At 44.3% G+C, this 27,916-nt stretch overlaps 1 protein-coding gene across 2 annotated transcripts in view; it reads left to right on the top strand.

The window, feature by feature from the left end:
* KIF15 (kinesin family member 15) overlaps window positions 1-27,916 on the top strand; it is a 143,667-nt gene that overhangs the window by 7,788 nt on the left and 107,963 nt on the right. For both annotated transcript variants that reach the window (XM_040431884.1, XM_040431883.1), the window contains exons 5-10: window positions 491-528; window positions 5,145-5,242; window positions 12,233-12,412; window positions 13,337-13,546; window positions 19,620-19,745; window positions 25,271-25,393. In XM_040431884.1, coding sequence (XP_040287818.1) covers window positions 491-528; window positions 5,145-5,242; window positions 12,233-12,412; window positions 13,337-13,546; window positions 19,620-19,745; window positions 25,271-25,393 — 775 coding nt within the window. The remainder of the gene's footprint in view (window positions 1-490; window positions 529-5,144; window positions 5,243-12,232; window positions 12,413-13,336; window positions 13,547-19,619; window positions 19,746-25,270; window positions 25,394-27,916) is intronic.

The raw sequence follows: 27,916 nt of genomic DNA, 5'->3' as shown, positions 1-27,916 counted from the left end.
TATTAGGGATCTTCCAAGCCATTTACAGTCATTTGTGATGATGAGGATCAGTTTTGGCATTGTCATTGTTAGACGTGTGTTAGGAAGAAGCTGCGGTGCTGGCGGAGCGCCGGCCTCTTCTAACAGCTGATCGGCGCGGTCCCAGGTGTTGGTCCCCGCTGACTTGATATTGATGACTTATTCAGAGGATAGGTCATCAATATAAACTCCAGGATAACCCCTCTAAGTGTAGTGAAGGATGAATGCATACTTACAACATTCTTATTGGTAAATTCCTGGCATTTAAGCCCCACCTGTGACAGCCTGAATTTGCTGTGATTGCTTCTGGAAATCAAGGGCAGTCTCTGCAAATTCAGTGCAGTTGACAACTTTGTGAATGATATGGAACAATTTTAGAGATTTTTTTTTTTAATACTCTGGCACAGAATCACTATTATAATCACCAATGCATTCAGCAAAGTATGGTAATATTATTCCTTTTCTCTTCTAGTGGCCAGACAGGTTCAGGGAAGACCTTTACAATGCTAGGTAAGACCCGATTGTTAGCCTTGTGTTTAATACATATGGTAGCATCTCTTAAGCTTGTATTAGACAGGCAGATCAGCAAGCGATCGTCGGGAGGGAAGCGATCCCTCTTGGCAATTGCTTGCTAGCTAGCGGACGAGCGACCACTATGCCATCGCTCATGCCCATGCTGTCTAGTGGTTTGCCGGCGGCAGATGCAGATTTTAGACAGCTATTAGATGCCGCCAGCAAGTGCAGATTTTTAAGCATGCTTAAAAAAAATCACAATTGCCCAATAAATGAGCGTTTGCTTTATCATCGGGCAATTGGCTGCAGTATTCCACTGCAAGATGTTTGATAACAAGCGTTCATGCGAGCGCTTGTTAGCGATTATCGGCCAGTGTATTACAGACTTTATGGTTGCCACTGTTTTCTGAAATTGCCTATTACTGTTTGAAGTTACTTTGATTGCATTTTGAGAACAATAGAGAAAATTCCTCTTGGGGTGAGTTCACATCACCGTTATGGATTCCGTTATTGTTTTCCGTTATAACATGGTAAAAACGGAATCCATAAGAGGGAAGCCTTTAAGAGGCATTCCGTTTTGCTTTCCGTCCTAGAAGTCTATGGGAAGCATAACGAATCCGTATGGTTTCTGCAGAACGGAAAAAAAGTCCTGTCGACTGGACTTTGTTTTCCGTCTTGCATAACGGAATCCAGACAGATCCGTTATGATTGCCCATAGACTTCTATTATGACGGATCAAAACGGAACGCCTCTTAAAGGCTTCCGTTTTGACTTCCGTCTTATGGATTCCGTTACTTTCCGTTATAATGGAAAACAATAACGGAATCCATAACGGTAATGTGAACTCGCCCTTAATGAGTTTCTGTCCTCTAAATATGTAATGGGGACAGGTCTGTTCTACTATTAGCTGAACCTGCTCAAAAACATTTAATGCCATTTAGCTACCAGGGATGTTGAAGTTTATATTCATGAGGGGATTGCTCTGCCCATCGCACACAGTGGTGATTAGTAGGCTGTATACATGTTTACCCAGAAACGTATCGCTAAATAGATGGCGTATTGTTTAGCGACAGATCTATCTACCGTTACAGACCGGGGCAGACTGGGAACTTTAAGTGGTCCTGGAATAAAACCTAAGAGAGCCCACATTTTGTAGGTGGATCCAGATTGACAGAAGGCAGGACAACAGAAGTAGGCAGGGGGCAGCTGTATCTCAGTGCAGCACGAAATACCACCCCAGCAGAGCCGAATACCACAATGCAGCACAAAATACTGCTGCCCGTGCCTTAGTATTCAGCTGTATCACTGGGCAATTCCATGGAAATATCAACCCCATCACACAAAAATGAAATTGTATTTAAAAACACTATGTGTGTAATATTAATGTACACAATCTAAAGTTCAAGGAAATATTGTTTTGTAACTTTTAAAAAAAGGCGCCTTGATGTAGCAACATTGTAAACCAAGATGGCCGATTTGCTTGCACAGATGGCGCATTCTTTGTCAAGTTTGTGATACCATCAAGTAAGCCAGGACGTTTTGACATTTGTTTGATAAGTGCAGTCACTTGTAGCATGCATTAGAGATTTGATATTAATAGATAGAGACTTTCCACGATGTTTACAAGTCAACCACTAGCTGTTTAAAGATGGTGTGCATGAGCATGTGATTCCATCACGATAACCGAGATTTTTCTTGCTATACGGGTCGGTATTTTATACAGGTCAGTAAAAAGTTTTGTGCAAAGCACTACCTTTACCAGGATTATTACTGTAAAAAGTCACAAATTTTCACATGTTATTAGGACAGTTATGGCACTGTGACGGAATCACCTGAATGTCCATAAGGCTATTTCATGCTAACTAGAGTGGTAGTATAGGTCTATGTAGCATCCAATTTATTTTAGGTCTTTGAGTTTGTAGCAACTTGTGAGAAAGATGGGCAAAACTGATGCTGAGAGACGACGTGAAAGTCGACAAAGACAAAAAGATGCAGGCCTGCATGAAGCAATGAAAGCAAAGGATCGGAAGCAAGACAAGCGGACAGCAATGACACCAAGACACTTAAAAAATTCAACAAACAGCATAATATTGCTCAAAGAAGATACAGAGACAAGCAGAAGACAGTTCAAAAGATAAAGCTTCTACATCTACAGCAGTTGCCGATACTCCATGCAGTCATGAATATGCTTTACCTTCATCATTTCCATACAATAGTAGGCAAAGTCTTTGGAAAGCACTTAAAGGGGTTGTCCGGGTTCAGAGCTGAACCCGGACATACCCTTATTTTCACCCAGACAGCTCCCCTGAGGATAGTATCGGAGCGTCTCATGCTCCGATGCGCTCCCTTGCCCTGCGCTAAATCGTGCAGGGCAAGGGCTCTTTTGTTTTCAATAACACACTGCCGGGCAGAAACTTCCGCCTGGCAGTGTGATCGGTGACGTCACCGGCTCTGAGGGGCGGGCTTTAGCTCTACCCTAGCAGTTTTACTGGCTAGGGCAGAGCTAAATCCCGCCCATCAGTGCCTGGCAGCCCCATGGAGAGTCCCCGTACGTCACCGGATCTCCAAAAAATGCCTTTGCCCTGTGCAATTTAGCGCAGGGCAAAGGAGAGCATCGGAGCATGAACTGCTCCGATGCTCATGTCAGGGGGGCTGCCGGGGGGCAAATGGAGGTATGTCAGGGTTCAGCTCTGAACCCGGACAACCCCTTTAAGCGGTTCAAGAGAGGTCTTCCGCACAGTCCACGGAAAATCATAAAAGTTGTACAATGCCTCAGTGATCAGTTTCCCTCTCCATCCCAATCTTTAAGTCCCAGGGCAAGTAATCAGCAGGTCAATGCTGTTGGGGAAGAGTTCTACAAAAGCGATATCAGTTGGATGTCACCTGGTTTAAAGGACTACATCATTGTTAAATGTTGGTAGTTTCGTGCTCTGTACATACTATGGGAAAAATTAAAACAATCATACGTTGGACAACCAGCAGACTCCCAATTTGTAGTTCTCAACTTGAGAAAGAATGATGAAGCAGGCCAGATTTTTGTGTTCCCAGAAAAAGAAAATCAATGCTGGGTTGATGAACATGATGTTATACATATACCGCAGCCAACTTTAAAGTTGTCCTATGACAGAATGAAATATGTATTTGCGAACTCTGTTAATGCAGAATGAGCGCTGCTTGTATAAAAGAAAATGATAAGCTTTTAAATATTCATTAAAGAAAACTGAAGTTGAATAAAATCTTTCCTTACAATGCTAAGGACAACTGGTGATTCCGTCACAGTGCTGAAATCGATGGTAAGCCATGTTGTATAACAAAGTGAGAAAAATGATATCTGCTACTAGGCTATATACAAAGTAATGTATAACATATATAACAGAAATATTATCTTTTTCTTTTACATTCACAGAGATTTATTCTTTTTGAAACAAACTCATCTCTTTGTGTCCATGAAAAGTGATTCCGTCACAACATGTTATGGACAATTTAGACAATGTAACAGAAGCAAAAAATCTAAGTATTTTTGCTTAACTGTACAGTCTTATGCTTTGTCACACAATGCCAAAATGCATATAGCATATACTTTAGTAGCAGACTTATTTACCGTCAAATGTGGAAGCACATACTTAAATAGTGATTCCGTCACAAATGGAATTGCCCACTGTCCTGAGGACAGTAATACAGTTTAATTCAGGTTCAGCACCTGTGAGTACCAGCCAGGTGCCTAAGTACCTGATGCTCCTAGTATAAATTAGTGCTTAGAGCATCAGATCGTTCTGTACCCAGCCAGTGGCCGTGAGGAGGACTGAGATGGCCCCCTAGGCATCGGCCCGGGAAATTTTCCTGTAGGGTCCACGGCCAGTCTGCCCCTGGTTACAGAAATTAGGCAGTGCAATTCTACTGCAGTGACACAGAGATAAAATATTCCCTGTCACATGGTGATTCTGTATAAACCCACAGGGGGGTTTTATCAAGACCCCTGCACCACAAAAGTAGTGTCCAAAAAGGCATACAGTTTTACACGCACATCACTTCCCAGAAAGATGCACCAAATTCACTCCCCCCCCCCCCTCCCCACCCCCACCCCTCTCTGAATTTCACCCCATCGTACTCCAGAGCATACCTTATTAAGACTGGTGTATGAAACGCTAGTCTGAATATCACCCCCAATGATGTATCAACGACATTACAGGCTCCGCAGTGTCGCATAGGGCAGATTGGGTATTGGGAGAGCTAGGTCTTTTCTCAGCATTCCTCCATGTACACGGATGACTTACAATGGCGATGAAATGGTCAGTAACCATCAGTATTGTGTCTGATCCATTTGTAGAAAAATCCAGGAAGACCAACCTTGTATAAACAATGTTTCCATCATCCCTTCTGTGTGACTGTATTTTACGGGGACATTTATGCAGAACTTGTTACCCTAATTCTCCAAAAGTAGTGTCTCCCCAGTATGTACATATGGTCATGCATCGTCCTGGGGTTTTCCAGCAGCGTTGTGCGCACTGTGGATGGAAGGAGCATCTTTGTATTGGACTGTAAATAATTCCTTAATTTCTGCTTCGTGTGGTTTCTTTTTAAAGGATAAAGGTAAATGTGTCTTTGTCTTTTAGGGCCATCTGATTCTGACAACTTTACACACAACCTCAGAGGTGTTATTCCTCGAAGTTTTGAATACCTGTTTTTCCTGATCAATCGGGAAAAAGAAAAGGCATGTACACTTTAATATGCGTTGTAATGCAAGACATGACTTTAAAGAACATCTGTTACCATGATCTGCCATATTAACCCCTTAAGGACACAGCCTTATTTCACCTTAAAGGGCTTCTGTCAGCCCACTAAACTGTTTTTTTTTTGGTTTACTAATAATCCCTATACTGCGAGCTCTGCATACATAAGTTAAATAATCATTTTGGTTCAGTAGAATTTGATAAAAAGCGATTTTTAAAATATGCAAATTACCTTGCTACCAGCAAGTAGGGCGGCTACTTGCTGGTAGCAGCCGCATCCTCCGATCCTAATGACTCCCCCTCCGCATTGTGATTGACAGGGCCAGGGAACGGAATCGATCTCTGCTGGCCCTGCCTGTTAGCATTCAAAATCTGGCGCCTGCGCTGCGACCGTACGTATCTTCAATCTGCGCAGGCGCACTGAGAGGCGGCCGCTCGCTCCTCAATGCGCCTGCGTCGGGTGTAGATGTGACATTATCGGCGCAGGCGCATTGAGGATGGAGCCAGATTTTGAATGCTAACAGGCAGGGCCAGCAGAGAACGATTCCGTTCGCTGGCCCTGTCAATCACAATGCGGAGGGGGGGCGTCATTAGGATCGGAGGATGCGGCTGCTAGCAGCAAGTAGCCGCCCTACTTGCTGGTAGAAAGGTAATTTGCATATTTTAAAAATCGCTTTTTATCAAATTCTACTGAACCAAAATGATTATTTAACTTATGTATGCAGAGCTCGCAGTATAGGGATTATTAGTAAACAAAACAAAAAAAAAAACGGTTTAGTGGGGTGACAGAAGCCCTTTAAGGACCAAGCCATTTTTTGCAAATCTGACCAGTGTCACTTTATGTGGTGATAACTTTAAAACGCTTTGACTTATCCAGGCCATTCTGAGATTGTTTTTTCGTCACATATTGTACTTCATAACACTGGTAAAATGGAGTCCAAATTTTTTTTTATTATTATTTATAAAAAAAAAATACCAAATTTACCAAAATTTGGGAAAAATTAGCAAATTTCCAAGTTTCAATTTCTCTACTTCTATAATACATAGTAATACCTCCAAAAATAGTTATTACTCTACATTCCCTATATGTCTACTTTATGTTTGGATCATTTTGGGAATGCCATTTAATTTCTTGGGGACGTTACAAGGCTTAGAAGTTTTAGATGCAAATCTTGAAAATGTTCAGAAATTTTGAAAAACCCACTTTTTAGGGACCAGTTCAGGTCTGAAGTGACTTTGTGAGGCTTACATAATAGAAACCACCCAAAAGTGATCCCATCCTAGAAACTACACCCCTCAACGTATTCAAAACTGATTTTACAAACATCATTAACCCTTTAGGTGTTCCACAAGAGTTGATGGCAAATGGAGATGACATTTCATAATTTCAATTTTTTGCCAAAGTTTCCATTTTAATAAATTTTTTCCACTAACAAAGCAAGGGTTAACAGCCAAACAAAACTCTATATTTATTGCCCTTTACAGAAACACCCGATATGTGGTTGTACGGCCCCACGTCAGGGCGTAGAGGGAAAGGAGCGCCGTGTGGTTTTTGGAAGGCAGATTTCGCTGGACTGGTTTATTTACACCATGTCCCATTTGAAGCCTCCTGATGCACCCCTAGAGTAGAAACTCCAAAAAGTGACCCCATTTTGGAAACTACGGGATAAGGCTACTTTCACACTTGCGTTCGGAGCGGATCCGTCTGCATTATATTAAAAAAAATAAAAAATCTAAGTCTAATTGTTAGTCAGACGGATCTGTCCTGACTTTACATTGAAAGTCAATGGGGGACGGATCCGTTTGAAATTGCACCATATTGTGTCAACGTCAAATGGATCCGTCCCCATTGACTTACATTGTAAGTCTGGACGGATCAGTTTGGCTCCGCACGGCAGGGCGGACACCCGAACGCTGCAAGCTGCGTTCGGGTGTCCGCCTGCTCAGCAGAACGGAGGCGAAACTGAGCCATACTGATGCATTCTGAGCGGATCCTTATCCACTCAGAATGCATTAGGGCAGTACGGATCCGTTCGGGGCCGCTTGTGAGAGCCTTCAAACGGAATTCGCAAGCGGAACCCTTAACGCAAGTGTGAAAGTAGCCTAAGGTGGCAGTTTTTTTGGTACTAGTTTAGGGTACATATGATTTTTGGTTGCTCTATATTACACGTTTTGTGAAGCAAAGTAACGAAAAATAGAAATTCTGAAATTTCATCTACATTTGCCATTAACTCTTGTGGAACACTTAAAGGGTTAACAAAGTTAGTAAAATCAGTTTTGAATACCTTGAAGGGTGTAGTTTCTTAAATGGGGTCACTTTTTGGAGTTTCTATTCTAGGGGGGCATCGGGGGGGCTTCAAATGGGACATGGTGTCAAAAAACAAGTCCAGCAAAAACTGCCTTCCAAAATCCATATGGCAATCCTTTCCTTCTGCGCCCTGCCGTGTGGCCATACAGCCGTTTACGACCACATATGGGGCATTTCTGTAAACTACAGAATCAGGGCAATAAATATTGAGTTCTGTTTGGCTGTTAACCCTTGCTATGTTACGGGGAAAAAATGGATTAAAATTGAAAATTTACCAAAAAATACCAGTTTTGGCACCGTTTTTATTTTTTATTATTTACGACGTTCATCTGACAGATTAGATCATGTGCTATTTTTATAGAGCAGGTTGTTACGGACGCAGGGATACCTAATATGTTTACTTTTTTACATTTATTTAAGTTTTACACAATAATATCATTTTTTAAACAAAAAAAAAATCATTTTAGTGTCTCCATAGTCTGTTCGCCATATTTTTTTTATTTTTTGGCCGATTGTCTTAGTTAGGGTCTCATTTTTTGCAGGATGAGATGACTGTTTTAATGGTATGATTTTGGGGTGCATATACCTTTTTTGATCGCTTGCTAACACACTTTTTGTGATGTAAGGTGACAAAATTATGGCTTTTTTGACACCGTTTTTATTTTTACATTGTTCACCTGAGGGATTAGATCATGTGATATTTTTATAGAGCAGGTTCTTACGGACATGGCAATACCTAATATGTATACCTTTTTTTTTATTTATTAAGGTTTTACACAATAATATATAATTTTTGAAACCCAAAAAAACTTGTTTTAATGTCTCCATAGTCTGAGAGCCATAGTTTCTTTATTTTTTGGGCAATTGTTTTATGTAGGGTATCAGTCTGTGCGTAATGAGATGACTGTTAGATTGGCACCATTGTGGGGGGCATAAGCCTTTTTGATTGCTTGGTGTTGCACTTTTAGTGACGTAAGGTGACAAAACAAATGTTTTTTTAGCACAGTTTTTATTTTATTTTTTTGACAGTGTTCACCTGAGGGGTTAGGTCATATGATATTTTTATAGAGCCGGTCGTTACGGACGTGGTGATACCTAATATGTATATTTTATTTAAAAAAAAATTAAGTTTTACACTAATTATTTTTGAAACAAAAAATAAAACAAAAACATGTTTTAGTGTCTCCATAGTCTGAGAGTCATAGTTTTTTCAGTTTTTAGGCAATTGTCTCAGGTTGGGTACCATTTTTGTGGGATGAGATGACTGTTAGATTGGCACTATTTTGTGATGTAAGGTGACCAAAAAGGTGACACTTTTGACACTCCTTTTTTTTTTTTTAACGGTGTTCACCTTAGGGTTTAGGTCATGTGGTATTTTTATAGAGCAGAGTCTTCCGGATGCAACGATACCTAATGCCAACGTTTTTTTTTTTTGTTTTTTTTTTACGTTTAACATAAAAAAAGCATTTTTGAAACAAAAAAATCATGTTTTAGTCTGAGAGCCATAGTTTTTTTTATTTTTTGGGCCATTGTCTCATGTAGGGGCTCATTTTTTGCAGGATGAGGCGACTGGTGCTATTTTGGCGTACATACGACTTTTTTGATCACTTTTATTACCTTTTTGGGAAGTAAGGTGGGCAAAATTTAAATTTCATCATAGTTTTCATCATTTAATTTTTTTATGGCGTACACCGTTTTATAGATCGGGTCGTTACGGACGCGGTGATATATAACATGTGTAGGGAATTTTATTAATTTTTAATCAGGGATAAATGTGTGTTTTATTTTTTACTTTTTTTCACTTTTTAATATATATTTTTTTTTTACCCAGACCCCTTGGTTCTTGAAGATCCAGTGGGTCTGATGTCTGTATAATACAGTACAGTACACTATATAGTGTACTCTACTGTATTTCACTTACACTTTGTCTGAACAGATCTCTGCCTTTAGCACAGATCTGTTCAGCACCATGGACAGCAGGATGCCTGAGAAGGCGTCCTGTTGCCATGGGAACCTTCCCCGTCTACCACAACTGATCAGACGGGAAGGGGAGGGAGGGGGGCTCCCTCCCTCTGTGACTCCATCCTGTCCGGGGGCTGCAAAGGCACAGCAGCCCCCCAATAGGAGAGGGAGGGAGCACCCTCCCTGTTCACCACTTCCATACAGCTGTCCCTACGGACCGTGGCATGGAAGGGGTTAAAACGGCTGACATCTGCACAGATGTCAGCCGTTTGAATCAGTGTCAGCAATGAGCTGACACTCTGATTCAATCGCTCGATCATCCTGAGAATAAACGGGGGGGGGGGGGGGCGGGGGAAGATCGCCCGTTAACTTTGAAATATAGGCCGCAGGGATCAGAAACGTGCATAAGCGCTACAAGCCGCAGGTCTGAATTGACCTGCGGTTTGTAGCGATCGGCAATGCGGGGGGGTCACAGGACACCCCTAGGCATTGTCACAGGGTGCCTGCTGAGTGATTTCAGCAGGCAACCCGTTCTGATCACTGCCAGCCGTGCGGCAGTGATTGGAACTACACAAGACTTACAGGTACGCCCTGTGTCCTTAAGGGGTTAAACCAGGCATACTGCCTGGAATGGTTGATCATACTGAGTTTCACTCTACCTTCTTTTTTGCTATTTGATTTTTCCGTGGCAGAGAAATCCTAACTTTTATCCATATGCTGATGAGGTGCTCAGAGCACCCAGGGCACGCCTAGCCCTGTGAGAAACGCTTCTCCTCCTCATCTCTCGCCAATGCCATCCCACTCTGATTGACAGGGCTAGGCACTGCTCCAATGCCTCCAAATTAGGGATCGACTGATTATCGGAAGTACCGATATTATCGGCCGATATTCAGGATTTTGTACATTATCGGCATCTAACCTTGCTGATATACCGATAATGCGTATAAAGCGAGTACTAGTGAGCGCTTCCCTTATGGAAGCGCGCACTAGTATGCATCGGGTGCCGGGAGTGGGGAAGAAGCGCAGCAAGTGCTTCTGATACTCACCCTCTCTGGTCTTCTTTGATGGCGCCCGCGCTGCACTGTCCTGACCCCATACAGCGTCAGGATGTAGTGCGTGCACTATGACCTGACGCTGCACGATGTCAGGTGACAGTGCAGCGCTGGTCGGAGACCACAGGGGAGCAAGGAGCCGTGACGCAGGAGAGGCGAGGAGTTTTTTATTTTATTCATCTGAGGTCTGATAGGGGTTAATAAAGGGCTGATCTGAGGTCTGATAGGGGTTAATAAAGTCGGTGTTGGCATTTGGCACTAGTATATTATAAATGTAAATTATAAATTAACTACCAACTAAGGGCTCTATTCATTTATAATTTACATTTATAATATACTAGTGCCAAATGCAAATTTCCACTACCTCAGTGACTACCAACTAATATATGTTATGAGATATAAAATATCGGTATAAATGATCGGCTATCGGCCTGAAAGTTCACGGATTATCAGTACCTCAAATGCCCTCAAATCTTTTGATGCCCCAGGGAGGTAACAGCGCATGCTGGCACTTGCGTGAGACTTCAGGGCCAGGCGTTGGAGAAATGAGAATTCTTGCACCTGTCAATCAGTGAAGGAGGTAAAGATGTGCTTTGAGAGGCCCACCCCTTGGTTGTTCAGAGCATCTCATTAGCACATTCAAATAAATAAATATCTATTTTACAATGGAGCATCCGATTGCAGAAAGGAAGGTAGCAATAAACTGTGCACGCAGTATGCCTGGTTTACTAGTTGGTCATGGTGATAGATGCTCTTTAAGGCCTCTTTCAGACGAGCAATACGGATTGTGTCAGGATCTGTTCAGGGAAAAACTGATTGAACTTCCCTGCAAAACTTTCACTTTTGTCTGCGATTGCACTCAGTGTTTCAGTTTTTTTTCCACGCGGGTGCAATCAGTTTTGATGCGTTTTTCACGCACGTAAAAAAAAATCCTGAATAATAACCATCTACATCTCCTGGCAACCATCAATAAAAAATACATTACATCCGGATGCATTCTGTTTTTCACGCAAGCCCCATTGATGAAAAAATTCACTATTAATATAGAACACGCTGTGATTATTATTATTATTGTTATTATTATTATTATATATTTTTTTTCTAATTTTCCCTGAACGCAGACATGATGTGGGAAAAATGACCCATTGAAAAGACTGGGTCAGGATTCAGTCCGGATGCTATGCGTTCACTACACACAAAGCATCCGGACAGAAAACTCCCTCTTGTGAAAGAGGCCTAAGGCTGGCTTTACACTGCAGCTTTGCCCACAACTCATGTTGCTTGACACAATAAAGAATAGCGCTGACTGCATTGCAGGTAATGAAAGCGAGTCTCGTTGGATTTAGAGCGAGTGTCCCCTTGGTGTGGTTGCGGCTACTTGTGGCTTACAACGCCACCCCATTCACTTTAATTGGTTGCTTTGCAGTCAGCATTGCTCTGCAATCTATGGATGTGTGATGTCTGTAGCAGACTGTATTATAAGACCCCATTTATGATGTCCATAGACCCTTATAGGCCATATAGACGATGGAAATGAATGTTAGTATGGTCTATAACAAAATAGCAATGACGTTTTGTGTGCCTGACTTTGACCTACAATTAATGCTGTGAAATACAATTTATTAATCATGTTTTCATTATATTTTCAGGCTGGAGATGGGAAAAGCTTTTTGTGTAAATGCTCTTTTATTGAAATCTACAATGAGCAGATATTTGACCTTCTGGAGTCTGCATCAGCAGGCCTTTGTCTCAGGGAGCATATTAAGAAGGGGGTCTTTGTTGTGGGAGCCGTGGAGCAGGTGGTCACCTCTGCAGCGGAGGCATATCAGGTATGCTTGTAACAGGGGGGGGGGGGGTTGTAAGTTTAAAAACAAACGCAAAGAAAAAGTTGGCGTTGCTCACATTGGCCTGTTAGGTGGGGCTGAATATAACTGGAATAGCAGCAGGCCGGAACACCCCATTTGACTCCATTCACACGTCTGCAAGTTGGGAACGGGTACGGACCCATTAATTTTCAATGGGTCCGGAACGGATGCAGACAGCACACTAAGTGCTGTCCGCATCCGCACTTCCGGTTTGGCAATTCCGTTCCCGAAAAAAATTAGAACATGAGGATAAGAAAAGGAATTTTTGATTATAGTGTCGGCGATGTGCGGTCCGAGAAATGCGGAACGCACATTGCCGGTGTCCTTGTTTTGCGGACCACAAAACACATGCGGACATGTGAATGGGTCCTAAAAGAAGTTTTCCCTATTAAAGGGATGGCATAATGCTTGGGTGTAGCATCACGATTGGTTGGGCCCGATCCTGACCCTGAGAATGAATAAGATGCCGCCCTGGTGTAGCTCCAGTGCAGCTTCATTGAAGTGAATAGGGCTGGCAATACACGTTTTAACTTACAGGGGGAATGAATACCAGAGAGGGAAAATGATAAAGGATCCTAGAATAAAGGGGTTGTCCGGGCTTTTAATATTGATTATCCTCAGGATTGGTCACTATTGTCAGATCGGCAGGGGTCCGACACGTCATCAATATACACAAAACCCCTTTAATTCCCTTAAAAAAAAAATTGCAGGTAACAGGACCTACAGTACAAGCTGATCTTCAAATCACGTCTACTATGAAGAGAGACTATTCACTTCTTGGTTTCTCTTGTAGTTTACATAGAATTTTTAGTTTGTGCGTTCACTGCCTTATGGGATGTACCTGACCATGCTTTATTAAGAAATACATTTTAAATTTTTTTTCCTAAGGTTCTTTCAACTGGATGGCGGAACAGGCGTGTGGCCTCAACTTCAATGAACAGGGAGTCGTCACGATCGCATGCTGTATTCACAGTCACCATTGAATCAATGGAAAAGATCAATGAAATAGTTAATATTAGATCTTCACAACTGAATCTTGTAGATCTTGCAGGATCCGAGAGGCAAAAAGACACACATACGGATGGAGTCAGACTTAAGGTTGGCTTTTTTTTTATTTTTTATTCATTCTACAGTGGTCCCTCAAATTACAATATTAATTGGTTCCGAGTAGAGTTGTTGCGATACCAAATTTTTGATTCGGTTTCGATACCATGAAAAAGTATTGCGATACTCGATACCATTCGATACCACGCGAAAAAAATAAACAAAAAAAGCCACGTGCATTCCTCATTTTTAAAAATGGCGAATCGCGCAGTTTTTATTTTATTTTTTCTGTTCCGGCATTCACCACCTAGATTTTTTTTTTATATTTTAATAGTTTGGACTTTTCTGACGTGGCGATGTAATATGTTTATTTATATATTTTATATGTGAAATTGGGAAAAGGGGGGTGATTTATACTTCATATTTTAGTGTTTGTTTTTTTTTTTCACTTTTTATTTAATAACTATTTCCCCCCTTAGGGGCTAGAACCTGGGATCTTTCATCCCTTTTCCTATTCACCCTGATAGATCTCTATCAGGGTGAATAGGACTCCACACTGTCCCTGCTGCTCTGTGCTTTGTGCACACAGCATCAGGGATGTTACCATGGCAACCAGGGCTTCTGTAGCGTCCTGGCTGCCATGGTAACCGATCGGAGCCCCAGGCTTACACAGCTGGGGCTCCGATCAGAAGCTGCCACTGCACCACCAATGAGGGGGAGTGGAGAGGTCCCTGTGGCCACTGCCACCAATGATTTTAATACTGGAGGGTTGAGAGGGGCCGGCGCACTGTGCCACCAATGATTTTAATGGGATGGGGGGATTGAGGGGGGGGGCACACTGCACCACCAATGATTTTACCCCTTTATACAGGAGGCGGGTACTAGCAGATCAGCGGCAGTTAACTGCCGCTGATCGCAGCTCCCTGTCAGGGGCAGGGTGCCGGCAATGCGATTCTGCTGCCGGCACCCGCCTCCTGTATGTGTTAAAGACTGACTACTGTATATGAGTCCAGACTTTCACTATTAGGCCACACAGAGCGGCGCCCAGCGATGTCTCAGCACTCACCATTTAGTCCTGGGCGCCGCTCCGTTCGCCCGCAGTGCCCCATTACTGTCTCCTCTCCTGCTCCACATGCTGATTACTATCGGAGCGATGGGAGGAGACATCAGCTTCACTAGTGGGCGTTCCTTCTCCCTGGCTGTAGCGCTGTCCAATCGCAGCGCAGGGAAAAGGAACGCCCACTAGTGAAGCTGATGTCTCCTCCCATCGCTCCGATAGTAATCCTATCATTGGTGGCGCAGTGCGCCCGCCCCTCCTCCGCCCCTCTCTTCTCATTGCCGCCCCTCCTCCACCCCCTCTCTTCTCATTGCCGCCCCTCCTCCGCCCCTCTCTTCTCATTGCCGGCAGCGGCAGCAGCACAGGGGGAGGGAGGACAGCTTCCTTCTCCCCGTGCTGCTGAGAGAGAACATGAGCGCGCCGATAGCAGCGCGCTCATGTTCAGAGATACTAGACTGCGCAGAAGCGCAGCCCAGTATCGAAAAAACGGAAATCCCGGTATCGTATCGATACCGGGACAAAAGTATCGATTGGGTATCGAAATTTCGATACCCGCAACAACCCTAGTTCCGAGACGACCATTGTAACCTGAGTCTATAACTCTATTGAAAATCAGTAATTGGTTCCAAAGCCCCAAAATGTCATCCCAAAACAGGAAAAAGTGAAGTTTTAAGAAAAATAGGAAGGTAACCAAGACAGATAAAGCAAGTCCTTATGTAAATAAGACAGGAATAGATGATGGAAGCTGTAAATGAGTATCTATGGTGAGGGCAGGAGCTTCTTCAGGGTTTTGCATAAGTGCATACATGTACCAGAAAAATAAAGTGAAGTCGCAACTCACCTAGTGTCCAAAAGAGCAGCTCATCCTGGCACAGACAGGGGGCAGTACAGGCCATATAGTACAGCAGAGCACCTACTAGACAACCAGTAAAGGTGTTAAAGCAGCCCTAAATTAGGGCATTTAAGATACACTCTGGTGTTCCGAATCAATGTACCTTCCCCCTTCAGGGGGTTAATATCCACTAATGGCTGAGAGACTGAACACTGACACAGAAGTTGGTCAAAGCAATCTCTAACTTTTATTACATGAGGTAAGCATATATATATCTTCAGAAGAGGGCAGTCCTCACTGAGACACAAACCATTGTTTCATTGGTCAAAGAGATAAGAGAAACAGAGATAACACTCTTAACATCTGCGCAGTAGGTACCACTTTGGAATGTTAAGCTAATGTAAACATCTACGGGTCTCCATTTTGTAATGGTGGACAGTCTAACAATATTACTGCATACGTCATATGTGACACTTCAAAGAGGTGCTTCTCTATAGGCAGTGAACAACATATATCATCAAGTCATGTGATTGGTTTACGCATTCCACCATACTCTATGGGACACCTGCAGAAAGGTGTGAAATCAGACACTGCCCACAGCACAGCACTTTGCCCCCCTTCCTCTCCTGCTTGAGACAAAGAGGGGTGGGAGGGAGGCACTTGGAGAAGAAAAAGTTTAACTCATTACAGTCCTAGAGATACTAAATATAGAATAAAATTCACACATCTTTAACAAAGGTTTACCAGTGAAATGGACATGTTGATTGGTAGGATCTGAGGGATGCTTATATGAGTAATTGGCAGTGTGTGGGTGGACAGATTTTCCTCCACTGAGGTGTTCTGTATTCAATGGGAAGAGGGGTTGAAAGAACAGAAGTTGGACCCTATCTCCTTTATTCTTTAATCATATGTGTCATCATATGTGTCATCCCAATGGTATCTGGTAAAAAGTCATGTTATTTGCATCGGACTGGAAAACTTTGTCGAAATGATTCCCCATCTGTTAAGAATGTTGAAAATTGTTAATATTTTTTTTTTTTATGATGTCCCAGTACTTAAGGACACATGACGTACCGATACGTCATGTGTAGTTCCGATCACCGGCGGGCGGTGATCGGAACAAGGTGCCTGCTCAAATCACCCGGGGACCATGCGCAGGGGGGTCCTGTGACCCCCATCTTCCCCAGTGTCTGCAATCTGACCTGCGGTTTGCTGCTTGTACAGGTTGCTGCGGCGGCGGTGCCCCCCCGTGCGGCTGTAAGGGGGACCCGATGGCATGGAAGGCAGCGCAATGCCTTTCTTGGGCATCGGCGCTGCCTTCCGGTGACGAGCCTGTGAGGTCCAGCCCCCTGGATCTCACAGGCAGTAAGCTGTATGAGTAATACACACTGTATTACCCATACAGCCATTGCATTCCAATACAGAACTATTGGAATGCATTGTAAAGGGATTAGACCCCCAAACGTTGAAGTCCCAAAGTGGGACAAAAAATAAAGTGAAAAAAAAAAGTTTAAAAAATTAAGTCCCCCCCCCCCCCAAAAAAAATAAATAAACAAAAACGTCATTTTCCCCAAATAAAGTAAAAAAAAAAAAATTTGAAAAAATAAAGTAGACATATTCGGTATCGCCACGTCCATATCGACCGGCTCTATAAAAATATCACATGACCTAACCCCTCAGATGAACACCGTAAAAAAAAAAAAAAAAAAACTGTGCTAGATAAACAATTTTTTGGTCACCTTACATCACAAAAAGTACAACAGCAATCGATCAAAAAGGCGTATGCCCACCACAATAGTACCAATCTAACCGTCGCCTCATCCCGCAAAAAAATTAGCCCCTACCTAAGAAAATCACCCAAAAATAAGACACTGGCTCAGAATATGGAGACACTAAAACATCATTATTATTTTTTTGTTTTAAAAAAGCTGTTATTGTGCAAAACTTAAGTAAATTTAAAAAAGTATACATATTGGGTATCGCCGCGTCCCTAATAACCTGCTCTATAAAAATATCACATGACCTAACCCCTCAGGTAAACACCGTAAAAAAAACGAAGTAAAAACGGTGTAAAAAAATCCATTTTTTTGTCACCTTACATCACAAAAAGTGTAATAGCAAGCGATCAAAAAGTCATACGCACCCCATTTTGTTTAAAAAAAAATCATTGTGTAAAACTTACATAAATAAAAAAAATAGTATACATATTAGGTATCGCCGCGTCCGTGACAACCTGGTCTATAAAAATATCACATGATCTAACCTGTCAGATAAATGTTGTAAATAACAAAAAATAAAAACGGTGCCAAAACAGCTATTTCTTGTTACCTTGCCTCACAAAAAGTGTAATATAGAGCAACCAAAAATCATATGTATCCTAAACTAGTACCAACAAAACTGCCACCCTATCCCGTAGTTTCTATAATGGGGTCACTTTTTTGGAGTTTCTACTCCAGGGGGGCTTCAAATGGGACATGGTGTCAAAAAACCAGTCTAGCAAAATATGCCTTCCAAAAACCATATGGCATTCCTTTCCTTCTGTGCCCTGCCGTGTGCCCGTACAGCAGTTTACGACCACATATGGGGTGTTTCTGTAAACTACAGGATCAGGGCTATAAATATTGAGTTTAGTTTGGCTGTTAACCCTTGCTTTTGTGACTGGAAAAAAATTATTAAAATTGAAAATCTGCCCAAAAAGTGAATTTTTAAATTGTATCTCTATTTTCCATTAATTCTTGTGGAACACCTAAAGGGTTAACAAAGTTTGTAAAATCAGTTTTGAATACCTTGAGGGTGTAGTTTCTAAAATGGGGTCATTTTTGGGTGGTTTCTATTATGTAAGCCTCACAAAGTGACTTCAGACCTGAACTGGTCCTTTTAAAAAGTGGGTTTTTGAAAATTTCTGAAAAATTTCAAGATTTGCTTCTAAACTTCTAAGCCTTGTAACGTCCCCCAAAAATAAAATGTCATTCACAAAATGATCCAAACATGAAGTAGACATATAAGAAATGTAAAGTAACTATTTTTGTAGGTATTACTATGTATTAGGCTACTTTCACACTGGCGTTTCTGGGTCCGCCTGTGAGATCCGTTTCAGGGCTCTCACAAGCGGCCCAAAACGGATCAGTTTAGCCCCAATGCATTCTGAATGGATAAGGATCCGTTCAGAATGCATCAGTTTGCCTCCGTTCAGCCTCCATTCCGCTCTGGAGGTGGACACCAAAACGCTGCGGAGTCAAACGGATCCGTCCTGACTTACACAATATGGTGCAATTGAAAACGGATCCACCTCCCATTGACTTTGTGTGAGTCAAAACGGATCTGTTTGCATTATCATGAACCAAAAAATTATTTTGAATTTTTTTTTATTCATGGTAATGCAAACAGATCCGTTCTGAACGGATACAAGCGTTTGCATTATAGGTGCGGATCCGTCTGTGCAGATACCAGACGGATCCGCACCTAACGCAGGTGTAAAAGTAGCCTAATGGAGGTAGAGAAATTAAAACTTGGAAATTTGCCACATTTTTGGCAAATTTGGTATTTTTTTTATAAATAAAAATGATTTTTTTTGACTCAATTTTACAAGTGTCATGAAGTACAGTATGTGACGAAAAAACAATCTCAGAATGGCCTGGATAAGTCAAAGCGTTTTAAAGTTATCACGACATAAAGTGACACTGGTCAGATTTTCAAAAAATGACCTGGTCCTTAAGGGGTTAATATACGATATGTGATTTTTATTTTTTACATGACAATCTTTCTAAAAAAAGCTAGAACCAGCCCTGTACTGCACATGGATCCAGGGATCTCCACATTCATTGCTCCAGTTGCTCTGCTAGATTTATTTCTAGACGACTGCTCAGGATTCGAGTTCTTTCTGCTGCAGCTCTCACTATAACTATCACAGCTTTAACAGAAAATATGGCTGCTGGCAGCTGAAGGATTGCATGGAGCATGTGCGTCCACATTAGCAAGGTGGACAGAGAAATAAGAAAGAATAAAAAGCAGGTGGCGCTGCACAGATTCTTATTTTATTGCAAAACTTTTTATTACATCTAAAGCATTCACATCCAGGTGCTGCTTTTAAAAATGTAGAATATTTTTTGTGGGACAAACCCTTTTAAATGGGGACTTTTAGAAGCTTAATAACCCCTTTTGCAGATTACAAGCAACCTTACGTGTGATTTTTATCTTTCAGTTGAGTGACTTTCTACTTGTATATTTCTTTTATGTAGGAAGCTGGTAGCATAAACAGGTCGCTGAGCTGCCTGGGTCAGGTGATAATGGCTTTGGTAGATGTGGCCAATGGAAGGCAAAGGCATATCTGTTACAGAGACTCCAAGCTTACGTTCTTGCTGCGGGTATGTATCCACTGATTTAATGCATCGTACCCAAATATAATATTTGTTTTTGGAATATTATGATTTTTTTTTTTTTTCTCATCTGTATCATTGGGGGACACAGGCTTGACCTTTGGTATAGCTGTTGCCACTAGAAGGCGACACTAAGCACAAAAGTGTGAACTCCTCCCTCCAGCTATACCCTTAAAACAGTCTTAGCTTAGTGTCCGTAGGAGGTAGACCTCCCTGGTTTGCAGATTTCTTTTTTTTTTTTTTTTTTTTCTTCTAGCGGGATTACAGACAGTCCTAGCTGCCTGCACTCCCACCCAGGAGACAGGAGACCAGGGGGTCCCCAAGCCCACTGCTCCAAAAGACAAGAAGGACCAGAGGTTCCTAAAGCCTCTGCATCCCGCCAGCCTTTGGGTGACCACGGCCACCAACGACAAGTCCCCTCTATTTCCAGTGTAGCAGCCCTCCCCAAGGGGCCGCACACCGAAGGTGGTGACCTGGCTGGAACCAGGGGCAGAACACGCCCGACGGGTAAGTATTCCTGGCTCCAACCCCACTCTCCCCCTTCTCTGGTTACTTGCTGTGGATGACTCCCACAAAGCCTTGTCCCCCGCAGGCCGGGAAAGGGTTAACAGCTGCATGGCAGCTCTTCTGGGGGGGGGGGGGGGGTGAGGTTGAGTGGTAGCCCCCTGTGCTTGCCAGACTTCTTTCTGTCACAGACTCCACCCCGTAAACCCCCACCCCACCTGTTTCTCTCTCCTCCACCAGGGGCGCTTGTAAATTGAGGCCCTGGCTTTTACTGCGGCCTACTTCAGGTACTTCTCACCCGGCCGATACCGAGGGTGAGAAGGAAAGACCTCCAGTGGGTGTGCCAGCGCTCCTTTTAATTATTGCGGATGGCCGCCTCCATTAGGGGAATAGGGCATGAGTTCTCCCCGTTTCCCCGCTCTTTCATCTAGTTTCCTGGCGCGAATTATTCACGCTTGTTCTCTGACTCTGCCCATCTCCTGCTTAGGACGGCCTCTGTGGACTCTGGCAGGAGGTTTTTACCAGACAGGCTGCAGTAAGGGACACAGGCCGGGTAAGCTTTTTCCCCCCTTCCTACAGGGTCTAACTTTAGCCTTCCTACCTTTCACTACAGATACTCACTATGTCCAAACCCAGATCCCAGGCCCCAAAGCCAGCGGTCACTTCCGTGTGACATTTTGCATGTGCTTCTTGTCGCTCAAAATTCCCATCCAATCAGTTGGATCCCCTCTGTTCCTCTTGCTCTGCTCCACCGCCAAGTTGCTCTGACCCTGATGGAACTTCCCTGACAGGAGGTTTGCTTTGCCGAAACGCTTAGACATCTTAAATCCCTTTTCAGAGGATTTGACAAAGAAGTGGTCCTCCTCTCCTGTTGTTGACCCTCCGGTATCCTGCCTGACTAAAAATACCACCTTGCCTGTGGTAGATGGGGCTTCCTTCTCGGACCCCAGGGATCAGAAATTGTAATCTTTTGCCAAATCTGCCTTTGAAGCAGCTACGCCTGTTTTTTGCCTCTACATGGGTCAGCAAGGCTATGACCGAGTGGGCAAACAAGGGTCTCACCTCAAGGGACTCCTTGGAGGAACTTTCGGATATTGCAGTGCAACTTTCCCACGCCAGCTCTTACATCTGTGAGGCCTCTCTGGACGTGACCAGGCTTTTGGCCCGCTCTTCAGCCCTTTTGGTGGCTATTAGCTGTACCCTGTGGCTATCCTGCTGGGCGGTGGATAATGCTTCTAAACGGCTCTTGACGTCTCCCCTTTGCAGGTAACAGGCTTTTCGGCAAGCGTCTGGATGAGACGCCATCTCTGATGCTACAGGGGGTAAAAGAACCCATTTTCCTCAGAGTAGGACACGCTTCAACAGGTCTAAAAAGCGCAGATCTCAGCCCTTTCGGAGTTCCTCCAGCCCGAAGCGGCCAGCCGTCACATCTGCCCCAGAGCAGAAGCACAAGCCATCTTTCAAGCCAAGCCATCTTTCAAGCCTCGTCCTCGCCAGCAGGGTTCCAAGCACTATACCCCCAAGTCCTCCTGTGCATGACGTGTGATCTCTGGCGCCCCCCAGTCCAGTGTGACGTCGTCTTCATCTGTTCCAGCATGTTTGGCTAGCTCACATTTTGGATGCCTGGGTACGAGAAGTCATCTTGGAGGGTTACAAACTGGAGTCCCGGTCCCCACCCCTGCTAATCTCACCCTTCTGCAGCGGGGTGTGATTGTTCTGGTTCTGCTTCAAGACCGGTTTCACAGATTCTACTCCAATATCTTTGTGATCCCCAAAAAGGAGGGTACGGTCCATCCCATCCTAGACCTCAAAGCCCTCAACGGCTTCCTTCAGCTCCGCCGTTTCTGGATGGAGTCCCTGCGATTGGTCATTGCATTCATGGACCCAGGGGAGTACCTGTCCTTAATAAACATTAAGGACGCTGATCTTCATGTTCCCATCTGCCTCAGTCACCAGAAATATCTTCGGTTTGCAGTGGGACCTTCCATCTTGCCACAGCTCCCAGGGTCTTTACCAAGCTTCTGGCCTCAGTCATGGCTCTGCTTCATGCCAGGGGGATAGTGACGATTCTGTACTTGGATGATATCCTGATCAAGGGTCTGTCATTCCAGACAACGGTGGACAAGCCTACCCATCGTCCGGGACACCCTTGAACTCTTCAGGTGGGTTCTAAACCTGTCAGTCATGTCTTCACCCATCTCAACAGCTGATGTTTCTGGGCATGTGGTTCGACACCGATCGGGCCTAGATATTCTTGCCCCAGGACAAACTCTACACTCTGTCGTCAGATCCTCTCCTTGTTGCGGCCTCAGCCACTTCCCATCTGCCAGTGCATGAGGGCTCTGGGCTACATGGTCTCTTCCTTTAAAGCAGTGCCCTACGCGCATTTCCATACCAGGGCTCTTCAGCGGCACATTTTGACCATTTGGGACCGTTCCCTGGCCTCCCTAGATCGACTCATCCGTCTCCCTGCCCCGACGCACCAAGACCTTCGGTGATGGTTGATGTCTCTGATGCTGACATCAGGCCTTCCTTCCTTCCCATCCGCTGGATAGTGTTGACGACTGCTGACGCCAGTCTCCGGGTTTGGGGGGAGTTCTGCACAATCTCTCGGTCCAGTGCACCTGCTCCCGCGAGGAACGCTTCCTTCCGATCTGTATTCTAGAATTGCGGGCGATTCACCTCTCTGGTTCATTGGATGGACAGTCTCCGGGGGTGTTCAGTTCGGGTTCAATCCGACAACTCCATGGCAGTCGCATAACTAAATCACCAGAGCGGCACCAGGGGCCCCGCAGCCATGTCGGAAGCAATGCTCATCGTCTCCTGGGATGAGAGCCATGTTCCAGCTCTGTTGGCAGTTCATATCACTGGCGTCGACAACTGGATCGCCGACTTTCTTAGCCGAGAGAGACTCGATCCTGGCGAATGGGCTTGCATCAACAGGTCTTGCTCGCGATCTGCAAGCGATGGGGCGGCCCGATGTGAATCTCATGGCCACCCGCTTCAACCGCAAGGTAGAGAACTTCGTTGCAAGGTCTAAGGATCCTCTGGCTCGGGCGTCGGACGCCCTTGTGATCCCAGGGATGCAGTTTACGTTTTCTTACCCGTTCCCTCCTCTTCCGCTCATTCCGCATCTTCTCCAGAAAATCAGGTCCGAAGGTCTGCCCGTCATTCTTGTGGCACCGGACTGGCCACGCAGACTATGGCTCGCATCTCTAGTCTCCCTCCTCGCTGACTAACCCTGGCGTCTTCCCCTTCAGGAGGACCTCTTGTTGCAGGGACAGATATTCCACCCAAATTTAGGGTCACTACATTTAACAGCATGGCTGTTAAATCCGCCGTACTAAGGGCTCGGGGTCTCTCGGACGCTGTTGTCTAGACCGTGAAGTCCTACTTTAGTTGTTGCGAACGCCACCAGTTGTCTCCCATTCGGTTCTCATTGCTGTGACTCTTGTCTTTCCTGCAGTCGGGCATGGACTTGGGGCTGGCTGTCAGTTCCCTCAAAGGGCAAGTTTCGTCCCTCTCCATTATTTTTCAGCGAAATTTGGCCTCACTTTCTGTGGTTCGTACCTTTCTGCAGGGGGTGGCACACGCTGGGCCCCCTTACCAGCCTCCGTTGAATCCTTGGGACCTTAATCTGGTGCTCAGCGCTCTCCAGTCCTCTCCGCTTGAGCCTTTGCAGCAGGTGTCCCTTTGCTTCCTGTCCTACAAGGTGGTTTTTTTGGTGGCAATCACTTCCATCCGTAGGGTGTCGGAAAGTAGCAGCTCCTTCCTGTCAGTCGCCTTTCTTTATTCTCTATCGGGACAAGGAAGTCCTTTGTCCGGTCCAGTTCTTCCTTCCCAAGGTTGTGCTGGCATTCCATCTCAATTAAGAGATCATTCTCCCTTCCTTTTGTCCTGCCCTGTCTCATCCTCGTGAGCAGTTGCTCCACACTCTGGATTTTGTTTGGGCCATTCGCATCTATCTGCACAAGGCGGTTCTCTGATTGGCCGGATGGCTTCTTCATTTATGACCCACCCCTGGGACTGCTCTGTAACATCTCAAGGTCAAGCCTGTGTCCCCCATTGATACGGATGAGAGAACTAGATTTTTGTACTTTCCGTAAAATCTGTTTCTCTTCCGTTCATTGGGGGACACAGCTCCCACCCATTTTCACTGGTTACGGGCCTCGTTGTGGCCTGTGTGATTCTGGGTTTGTACGTTGTTTGGTTTTCCTGTTTTTTCCTACTGCTTTTGCACAAACTGTTTTAGCTTAGTCCCTGTCGGAAGGGTATAGCTGAAGGGAGCAACTCACACTTTTGTGCTTAGTGTTGCCTCCTAGTGGCAACAGCTATACCCAAGGTCAAGTCTGTCCCCCCCCCAATGAACGGAAGAGAAACAGATTTTTACGGTAAGTATAAAAATCTATTTTTTTTTTCCCCATTTCATATAAAGCTTGTAGGTTCTAGTGCTTGATGGCAACAGGGTAAGGCTACTTTCACGTCTGCATTTTTGCTGGATCTGGCAGCGGATCAGCATAAACTCATCCGGTCAATAATACAACCATCTGTATCCGTTCAGAACAGATTTGGTTGTATTGTCTCCAAAATGAACAAGGCGGCACTAAAACCATTGTAAGTCAATGGGCGCCAGATCCGTTTTTTTTTTTTTTTCCTTAATAAATTTTTTGTGTGTCCGCAAAAAAAAACAAACGGATCAGTCGCCATTGACTTACATTATGTTTTACAATGCTCGGTATCCCATGCAAGCAGCGTTTTTGTGTGTGGAATGGGAACGTTCTGATGCACTCCGTTGAAGTTCAGTCAGTTTTGCCCTATTGGAAATGAATAGGGAGAAACTGAAGCACTTTGCTGCGGTTTTGAGATCCTGTGACGGATCTCAAAACCGTACAGAAAAACGCAGATGTGAAAGTAGCCTTAATAACACTTCCATATACGCTATTACTCAACTTCTGTAATGTTTTATGCAGATATTTTAATCCAGTTTTTTTTTGTTTTTTTGCTGACAGGACTCTCTTGGAGGAAATGCAAAAACCTTTATTATTGCTAATGTTCATCCTGGGTCCAAGAGTTTTGGGGAGACCTTGTCTACTCTTCAGTTCGCACAGAGAGCAAAGCTCATTAAGAACAAGGTAACCGCAGAGACACGATGGGCACATTTCATCTTGACTTGCATTTTCAGCACTATTCAAACCGAACACCTTACACGAAACCTTTGCAAATTCTTCAGATTGTCTTTGGTATTCAGTATTGCTAGCTATTGAACCCAAGAACAAATCCATACAATTGGTGATATGTATTTTCTAATTCCTATTATGTTAATCTGCACATTTATACATGGTTTAGTGTTATTTTTCTGCATGTAAAGGGATACTCTCCATGAAAAAAACACAATCTATAAGTGTTCTAATAGGAAAACCCATATTTACTTAGTACTGACAAAAGGAGCGGGCTTCCTAGACGGCCCCTTTCATTATGATCCCCGGGCTGTCCAGTATTAACGCCTGTTAGGACATACCTTAGGCATGCCTTTAGACATATGACATTACATTTTAAAAATGTGTACATGTCCCCTGACTGAGACTAAAGATGGTTGTTAAAATTAAAGAGGTTATCCCACCATTAAGCATCATATTTATTGTGTAGATCATATTATTATTATTTTTTCTGTTTACATGTTAAAAACAGCAAGGGTTAAATACATCAGTGACTGCAAGGGTCATTTTGTCTAAAATACTGCTTCTGCCTGACCGTACGAGGGCCATGCCACAAATACCATTCTAGCAAATTTCTTTAAGTAAACTAAAATTCACACATTTGTATAAAATATTAAGGGATATAAGCTCTTCTTGATTCTTTCACTATATATGAGATCATTTCAGCTGAACATGGCAGCCAGGGCTTCAATAGCGTCCTGGCTGCCATGGTAACCAGGATTGGGGCTCCGATCGGAGGAGCAGGGGAGAGGGGATCCTGTGGCCACTGCCACCAATTAATACTGGGGGGGGCGCACTGCGCCACCAATGTTTTTACTATTGGGGTGGGGGGCGCACTGCGCCACCAATGATTAATACTGGGGGGGGGGGGGGCGCCCTGCGCCACCAATGAAGATAAGTCTCTCAATCATATACAGGAGGCGGGAGCTGGCTGCAGAATCACATAGCCGGCTCCCGACCTCTGAGCGGTAGCTGCGATCCGCGGTAGCTGCAATCCGCGGCACCTAAGGGGTTAACTACCGCAGATCGCAGCTACAGTTCGTAGAGGTCGGGAGCCGGCTATGTGATTTCTGCCTCCTGTATATGAATTAATGAAAGACTCCTCTTCATTGGTGGCGCAGCGGCCACAGCCCCGCCCCTCCTCTTGTCTTCTCTCCTGTCATTGGCGGCAGCAGCACAGGGGGAGGGAGACACTGCTTCCTTCTCCCCTGTGCTGCTGAGGGAACACAGAGAGCGCTGAGAGCAGCGCGTTCTGTGTTCCCAATACGTTATTGGTATATCGGCAAAATAGATGCCGATAACGTTCAAAATCCTCAATATCGGCCAATAATATCGGTAAAACCGATAATCGGTCGATCCCTACTTCACATCACTATGCTAGGCGGCGACTTCCACCTAGCAGTAAGCCTGTTGATGTCACCGGCACAAATGGGTGGTTTATAGCGCTGTTTTAGAGGCGAGTGCTATGCTACTTTGTATAGTACCCGTCTCCAAAACAGCCTAGGGCAGCGCTATAGACCACCCGTTCGTGCCGGTGATATCACTGGGCTCACTACTAGACGAAAGTCTCCGCTTAGCATAGTGAGGAGATGCCGGGTATATCACCGGCAGTAAACAGACTTTGCCCTGCACAATGAAACGCAAGGCAAAGGGCAACATCGGAGCAAGGAAATGCTCCGATAACCCATTCATATGTAGTAAAAGAATAAAGAAGAGCTTATATAGGGGTTCAGCCCTGAACTCGGAGGGAGAACCCCCTTTAACAACTAAGCTATATGTGATTATATATATATATATATATATATATATATATATATATTTATTTATTTTTGTTCTAAAAATAAAATCTAGCGAAGAGTTATGGCATACTTGCGTAGTATGGAGTTACCTGGTGTTCATAATATATTGATATGTACATGTCCACCTAATTGCTGGTGGTCACACATGCTCAGTCACTCTTCCCACAGTCAGGTCTAATAAAAAAATAGCTTTCTGCTCTGCATGTCCAGGAAGGACCAGAGCCTGTGCTGTAGCATGGCTGTATAGGCCAGAAGCCTTAGGGTACTTTCACACTAACGGCAGGCCGGATCCAACAGGCTGTTCACCCTGTCGGATCCGTCCTGCCGCTATTTCGCTGGACCACCGCTCCGTCCCCATTGACTATAATGGGGGCGAAGCTCTGGCGCAGCACAGCGAAAGGCCACTGGAATAAAGGTACTGCATGTCTGACTTTTTAGTCCGGCTGCCTCTAACCGCAAACTGCCGTGCTGTGCCAGAGCTCGCCCCCGTCCCCATTATAGTCAATGGGGACGGAGCGGCAGCACGGCGAAAATAGCAGCAGGACGGATCAGACAGGGTGAACAGCCTGTCTGATCCGGCCTGCCGCTAGTGTGAAAGTAGCCTTAGGGTACTTTCACACTTGCAGCAGGACGGATCCGA

The sequence above is a fragment of the Bufo bufo genome, chromosome 5 (genome assembly GCF_905171765.1).
Source record: "Bufo bufo chromosome 5, aBufBuf1.1, whole genome shotgun sequence".
Classification (NCBI taxonomy): domain Eukaryota; kingdom Metazoa; phylum Chordata; class Amphibia; order Anura; family Bufonidae; genus Bufo; species Bufo bufo.
This window is presented reverse-complemented; position numbering and strand designations above follow the sequence as displayed.